This window comes from Typopeltis vanoorti, chromosome 24 (genome assembly GCF_054136105.1).
Source record: "Typopeltis vanoorti isolate ZY-2024b chromosome 24, IOZ_Tvanoo_1.0, whole genome shotgun sequence".
NCBI classification, from domain to species: domain Eukaryota; kingdom Metazoa; phylum Arthropoda; class Arachnida; order Uropygi; family Thelyphonidae; genus Typopeltis; species Typopeltis vanoorti.
In genome coordinates, this window is record NC_143572.1 from 83,607,019 (window position 1) to 83,614,903 (window position 7,885).

A 7,885-nucleotide genomic window follows, 5' to 3' on the forward strand; every position below is an offset into this window, starting at 1 on the left:
GAGAATTGCATAAAGTAACATAAAGAAGTTAAATATGAACTAAAATGTGAAAAAGTGCTGATAAGGAATATCGAATAATTGCTGCTCATTCCTGCAGACCGTCCCGAAACAAAAAAGCAAAGGACGAGATTTAAAAAAAAAAAAAAAAAGGAAAGTTATTGGTAACGGAGAGTTAGTAGAAAGAAAGAAAGAAGGAAGGAATATCTTGAAGATTTATACCATGAAGAAAACATGAATAGTGAACTTGCCGAACAAGAAATCATGTGCTAAAGAACCGCACGAAGGAATTTAAGGAGAGATCAATGAATTTCCTATCTGGAACACTGATGTGCAACAGATGAAATACCTGCTGAAATTGTAAGAATTGTTGTGTTGCATATGCAGGATTTCTTCTTCGCAGATTCCCGCCTGATAAATTAGGGTTAGTAAATATTCGATTTCTAGGAATGTTGTAGCTGTGGATGAGTTTTCATCTGATCATTAACTCTACAGAATAATACAAAAACTAAAAGAATGGTAACAGTGTCAAAAATAAATAAATACAAAGGAATATAAAATAATTGTGATTACAGGTAAAAATAATGACCAAGTAAAATCACTGATATCTTGGAGGAATTGACCAAGATGACCGAAGATGTACGCTGAAAATACAAAGAAGAATTACTATGGCAAGATAAGTATTAAAGAAAAAAATCATTTAATACAAATAAGATTAGTAAAGACAAGGAGAAAAGAAAACTAACGAATAAATTTTGCAATAATTAAAACATTCGAGTATTGAAGAGTCATCTTGTGACACACATGAAGGAGACAATGAATGGATTATAGACGTGTTGGAAGGAGAGAAACCCGAGGAAAGAAGAAGAGGACAGTCGAAATACAACTTCTTAGAGGAGGTGTTTACATTAGTCGGAAGAGGAAAGCCAGAAATAGTTGGACTGGAAGAGAAATCTGCATTTTCACAGGGATTATCGCTTAGAATGATAGAGAAGGAAATCCAAAGAAATAAGAACAGAGAATAATATCAACAGAAGTATGGCTGTTTATGCTACCTACAGCTGTAAATCACAATTATTCGTCTAATAATAATTGACACAACCAATTGAATAAAATGATATAAGAAGTTCACTTCCGGATTAAAAAGCCATTTTTAAACTTTGACCATTATTTCACAGTTTCCATGTGTGCAAGAAATACGTTCATATCTAACTTCATCCTCAGAGTTATTCCTGAGGATATGTTCAACTTCAGAATATAATGCGGCCCCATGGCTCTCTGCTTTGCTTATTATTTTGTGATGATGCGTTTGGCAAACGAAATCACGTTTTTTAACACGATCATTTTAGGAGCGATAATACTCTGTTATTTTCCATCGAAAGTTTTACCGTTATTTTGTTTCAACTATTCATTACAAATATTAAATTTCTAGATTAAAATTCATACATTTATTGCGATTAAATATTAGTTAATATGTTGGGAATATTTTATTTACAAAATGGAGTTTTAATTTAGCATTAATTACATAATTTCTCTTTGCAGATTGTGAAGAGGTTACTGCCATGAGGCATTTTGTCTACTGATGCATTAAAACCAAGCTGATAAGCCGCATTGTATGAAAACTATTAAGTTGTAGTAAACATTTCATGCTGGATTTGCGAAATAAAAATCAAATTATTCCAAAGAGATTGCTCTTCTAGTGGCGTAACGGAAAAGCATGAAATGAGAATGGAATTGACGTTCCAAATTCAAAAAACAATTAGTAAATCTCCTACTGCAACAACGGCTCACTCGCATTTCGTATTGAAATATCAACTGAGAAGAAAATCGGGAAAAGAATTTCGTTTGTGCATCATCCAAGATGCAGTTTGTATATCAGAGTAGTATGAGCCGACATCAGAAAACGCACGATAATCAGTGGAATAAAAAAAATTATGTATGTCAAAGTATACCACAAATTCTTTAAGCGATCAAATCAACTTAAAACGTACGAGACTAATCACAGCAATCGAACAATAATAGACTCCAGAGGTAAGCAGTCATGCTAAAAATGTGGGGAAAACTTTCATCCTCATAACAGCATAAAAGAGCACCAGAAAATGTACGTGGAAGAAGGGACAATATTTCTTCTGTACAACATGTCAGAAGAATTTCTTTGATTCAGCAAATCTTCGGGAGCATCTGAAAACGCACACAGTCGAGAAGCTATTTTCATGTGAAAATTACAGCAAGACCTTTTCCTCATTTACACACCTCAAGAAGCATAAGGCTAGAGTGAACTGCAATGAAAATCTGTTGACATGTGAAATGCGACAGATGGTTTTCCAGCTGATATTATTTGAAGGTACACAACTTGTGCTTCACGCATCAGAACACCGTTCAAGTCCGAAAAATGCAAGAAAGCATATCGCTTACAGTCCTGTTTTCAAAGACATAAAATTGGCTAATACTGGGAAACGTTTTCATTTTTCCGAATGTAAAAAAAAGTGTCCTATTTTAGTTCTTTTGAGGTGCATTTGAGAAATTGTGAACACTACAAGCTTTTCCTGAATAAATTACCAGGTACAGAGAACACAAAAACAACTGACCACAAATCAATGATCAAAGTTCCTAGTGGAGAAATGCGTGTTTAATGTGAAGGAAGTGGCAAGTTATTTTCCTGAACGGTATTTCTTTAAACACATTCCGTAATTCACAGGAATGTGAGGCCTCTTTAATCCCAAATATTCCACAAGACATTTGCTGTGTCTCAGAAACTAAAACTCCAAATAGTTTTTGTATCCTTACAGGAGAAACGGTTTCACCTGTGAAATATGAGACAGCCCCTTTTATGATAAAGTAAAGCTTTTGTTTCACATCAGAAGGGTTCAGGGGAAAGAAACCGTTTGAGTTGGAGCAAATCATATGGTTATAGACAAAACTAAAATCGATATCAGACCTCACACTGAAGAAAAACCTTTTAATTATGCATACCTCTACGTTTTCATTTATATGGTACCTTAAGGCACCAACATCTTCATGCACTCGCTGAAGAAAAGTTTTTTTCTTGCTAATTATGTGCAAACAATATTCTCAATCAAAAACCACATTAAGCAGCAAACTAAAGATGATTATTCGTTTAAAACCGAAATCGGTTATAAGAAATTTTACGACTCGTCTCAGCTAAGAAGTCTCGAAAGAGTTCACATCAGAGAGAAACAGCTTTCATGTCAAATTTGCAACATGAGTGAAAAATTAACTAAGAGTGCATACTAATTAAAACATTTTCTATGCGAAATTTACAAGTTTTCAAAGAGCTGGGATCTGAAAAACATCTGAGAGGTTCATACTGGTGAGAAACCTTTTCGCTGCAAAATTTGCAAGAAGTTTTCAGGCAGTTCGAGTCTGAAAAGTCATCTAAGATTGCATACTGGTGAGAAACGTTTTCTTTGAAATTTGAAACAAGATGTTTTCAGTTAGTTCGAGTCTGAAAAGTCATACAAGAGTGCATACTGGTGAGAAAACTTTTCCATGCGAAATTTGCAACAAGAAATTTTCTGGCAGTTCGAGACTAAAAAGTCATTTAAGAGTGCATACTGGTGAGAAACATTTTCTATGCGAAATTTGCAACCGGAGCTTTTCAAACAGTTGTCATTTGAAAAGACATCTAAGGGTGCATACTAGTGAGAAACCTTTTCCATGTGAAATTTGCAACAAGAAATTTTCAGTCAGATACAGTCTGAAAAGGCATCTAAGTGTGCATACTGGTGAGAAGCCTTTTCTATGCGAAATTTGCAACAAAACATTTTCTTTTAGTTGGAGTCTGAAAAATCATCTAAGGTGGCATACTGGTGAGAAACCTTTTCTCTGTGAAATTTGCAAGAAAACGTTTTCATACAGTTCGTGTCTAAAAAATCATCTAAAAGTGCATACTGGTGAGAAACCTTTTCTATGTGAAGTTTGCAACAAGACGTTTTCAAACAGTTGTAATCTGAAAAGTCATCTAAGAGTGCATACTGGTGAGAAACCTTTTCTATGCGAAATTTGCAACAAGAAGTTTTCAAACAGTTGTGATCTGAAAAGACATCTAAGACTGCATACTGGTGAGAAACCTTTTCTGTGCGAAATATGCAACAGGAATTTTTCAGACAGTTCGAGTCTGAAAAGTCATCTAAGAGTGCATACTGGTGAGAAACCTTTTTTATGCGAAATTTGCAACAAGAAGTTTACAAAGAATTGGGATCTGAAAGGTCATCTAAGATTGCATACTGGTGAGAAACCTTTTCCATGCGAAATTTGCAACAAGAAATTTTCCGACAGCTCGAGTCTGAAAAGACATCTAAGAATGCATACTGGAGAGAAACCTTTTCAATGTAAAATTTGCAACAATAGGTTTCCATACAGTTCGGGTCTGAAAAGTCATCTAAGAGTACACACTGTTGTGAAACCTTTTCTATGCGAAATTTGCAACAAGAAGTTTTCAAAGAGTTCTGATCTGAAAAGACATCTAAGAGAGCATACTGGTGAGAACCCTTTTCTGTGCGAAATTTGAAACAAAAAGTTTGCATGCAGTTCGAGTCTGAAAAGTCATCTCAGAATGCATACTGGTGAGAATCCTTTTCTTTGCGAAATTTGCAACAAGAATTTTCAGAGTTGCAGTCTGAAAAATCATCTAAGAGTGCATGCTGGAGATAAACCTTTTCTATGAGAAATTTGCAACAAAAGTTTCATACCGTTCGAGTCTGAAAAGACATCTAAGAGTGCATACTGGTGAGAAAACTTTGTGAAATTTGCAACAAGATGTTTTCAGACGGTTCGAGTCTGAAAAGTCATATGAAGGGCATGCTGGTGAGAAACCTTTTCTATGCAAAATTTGCAATAAGAAGTTTCTGTCAGTTCAAGTTTGAAAAGTCATCTGAGACTGCATACTGTTGAGAAACCTTTCACTTGTACCAGGTGTAGCTCTAGTTTTCGGCTATACAGTCCCTTAAAAAGCACCAAAAACGCTACCATCTGACTAAAGAAAAGTTTTTTCACCAGTATGCACTCTTAGATGTCTTTTCAGACTCGAACTGTATGAAAATTGCAGATTTATAGGTTTATAAATGAATAAATCTATCTTAAAAATCATGAAAAGGCACAGCAGAGATTACTCCACCTGCAAAATGACACAAAAAATTTCTCGACTCATCTCATCTGAAATGACACGAAAGTTTTCACACCAGAGTGAAACTTTTTTCATGTGAAATTTACAAGAGATTTTCTGACAATTAGAGTTTGAAAAGACATCTAAGAATACATACTGATGAGAACCCTTTCACTTGTACAACGTGCGTGAAAACATTTTCGAGAATGGAACCTCTAGTGATGCACTGAAGAATTCAACACAGCTAATGAGTGGTGGGTGAACATGTTGCCTTATTATGTACAATTATATTATTGCATTTCCCTAAGTCGCCCTTTTAAGCGCAGCTTGAAGTATTTGTTATGAATAGGTTTATTTTTCTTCGAAAATATTTAATCCAAGTGAGTAGCACTGCTTTTCCAAGTGATACTTGTATTTTAAAAATATCAATTCATGTGGACTGAAGGAAAATTCATCCGAAATTTATAAAAACATTGCGTACGAATGGGTTTTAATATCACACAAAAATTGAACTCTTGTAGAATACAATGTCTACAAAAGTTCAATTTGTATAGTACCCTGCGTTGAAGAAAGTTGCGGTATTGGTAACCTGCTGACCCCCAAGCAGGGATTTTCCGAAATCACTTGAAAAGCTCAATATTTTTTTTTCTTAATTTTTACTGCTAACTTAAAAATTAAATTCTCTTGAAGGAATGGATACACTGTTTTTTTAACCAACTGCCTGCAATTTCCTTCTTTTTTTGATCGTATTCGGTTCCTCGCATATTTAAATTAGATGGCTTCGCACCTGACGATGAAAAGAGAACAAGCTCTTTCAAAAAAGTGTTTCAAGGAGCTTAGTTTTCGCACAAGGCACTAGGAAAATGAAAAATATTTCAGATTATTTTGATTTTTTTTCTCTGAGAACTCCCGGCTGAATTTTGTACATGCTAATATCTAGCAACCATGACAAGTTCCTGCCAAAACTTTTTGATGTGTATTCATTCTGCCCTCGTCTTTTGAAGTTCATGTTTCAAAACCATCAGAGTAGGATAGAACAAAAAAGTAATGACAGCTGGGAAACAGCAGTAGCTAGTATACGACAATGCGCAACTTCAATGTATGCCTTTCAGACTTTTTCATCATTTCATCATAAATATCAAAGGGCTATTTTCAATGACTGAATAAAATTTCAGTTAATAGTTTTATTGTTTTCCATATTTTTTTAAATTTTCACTACCATTTCATACGTTCCACTTTTTTTTAATTTAGTGTGAAATGAGAATTGTATTCATCTGCTTTGCAGACAATTTATTACGTTTGAAATGTAAATTACAAATTGCAATTGCTAAGCAATTTCTGCTGAGGTGGTTCAATTTCTGAAATTTAATAAAATGCAGTTCTTTTTATAAAGTTGTGAGAATATTTTAATAACAAAATTGCTTTTAACAAATACTAATTTTAATATATATGCTTTTTTTTAATTATAAATAGTTTTCGGATGTGACTCCAGGGATATAACTGAATTTCAATTCCAAAAAAGCAAATTAGATAAAGTCATCACGCACACATTCGTTTCTCTACTTCAAAATAAGTCATACTTCTCTCCTCGACTTTTTGTTCATCAAAATTTAACTGACAACATCCATGAGGAAACTTCACCTACATGAACCTAACAGAGTATTCTCTTATAATTATGACAGCGATTTACCTAATTTTTAATCCCATTTATATTCACTTTAAATTCAAATTTTGTTTCTCATTAATTTTGCTCATGGTGCTCTATTGGTATACAAATCCCCCCTCCCCTATTGTTTAGTTTCATTTGAGATGACACCATACCCATATTATTTTGTACATGATGCAACTTATTTCTAGAAGTGCAGTACACCGTTGAACGAGTGTTGGCCATTATTAAAAACTTATATTAGGAAAAGGTATCTGATGAGATTCAAGAAAGTTTGAAAAGGTTCACATTGTTTTCTAATTTGGAAATATTTACAGTCGTCTGTAATTGCCAAGTGTTTTAGAGTCAATTACTCAAATTTCAGGCATTATTTTATTTATTAACACAATAATCACTGCATTATAAAATAATAGAGCTGGTGTTATGGAAACAAAATGAAAATGCACTGGGTGGGATGGGCGCACGTCGGGATTATTATTATTCCTGGTAGGGATATCCAAGGCGTGAAGGTCATCCCACTATGCACAGCTAAATGCTAGTAGGTGAAGACAGAAGAGGGGATGGGATCCTTCTGCCTTAATTTACTGCCCATTAGACATTCATGGTGAAGGATTTATCCAATGTCTGCATTGCTATTTGGTAGTGTCTCCAGGATTTGGTGCTACCACTATCACTGACAAAAATAATGAAAAAACTGGATCCAGATCCAGACTCTGCAACCATTTAAAGACCAGAACCTGGAATATTAGGAATGCACTACAATTAGGTCAACTCAAATTACAGCACAAAATAAAAAGTTGTGCATAGACTGTTATGAGACTTTGTGAAATTCGATGGCCCAAAACAGAGCTAACAACAGATGAAAGATTCCACTTTTTTACTTTGGATGTGATTGCAGATGAAAAGGTGTTGGGTTTTGATACAGAAAACATCACGAAATTCTGTCATGGAATTGAATCCTATCAATAGCAGAATTGCGTTATTCTGCCTAAGAGGAAACCTCTCAATGTCACCATCATACATGTCTATGCCCCAACTACAGGCCACGAGGATTCCAAAGTAGAGGAATTTTATAGTCAATGCAACAATCACCAGAC

The 7,885-nt window shown here is 34.5% G+C and overlaps 1 protein-coding gene across 3 annotated transcripts in view; it reads left to right on the plus strand.

Annotated features, from left to right (window-relative positions):
- Window positions 1-6,514, plus strand: part of LOC150093493 (uncharacterized) — a 48,642-nt gene extending 42,128 nt beyond the window's left edge. For all 3 annotated transcript variants that reach the window (XM_090414034.1, XM_090414035.1, XM_090414036.1), the window contains exon 3: window positions 1,540-6,514. In XM_090414034.1, the coding sequence (XP_090270160.1) occupies window positions 3,443-4,528 (1,086 nt within the window). In that variant the 5' untranslated portion in view covers window positions 1,540-3,442 and the 3' untranslated portion in view covers window positions 4,529-6,514. The remainder of the gene's footprint in view (window positions 1-1,539) is intronic.
- The last annotated feature ends 1,371 nt before the right edge of the window (window positions 6,515-7,885 follow it).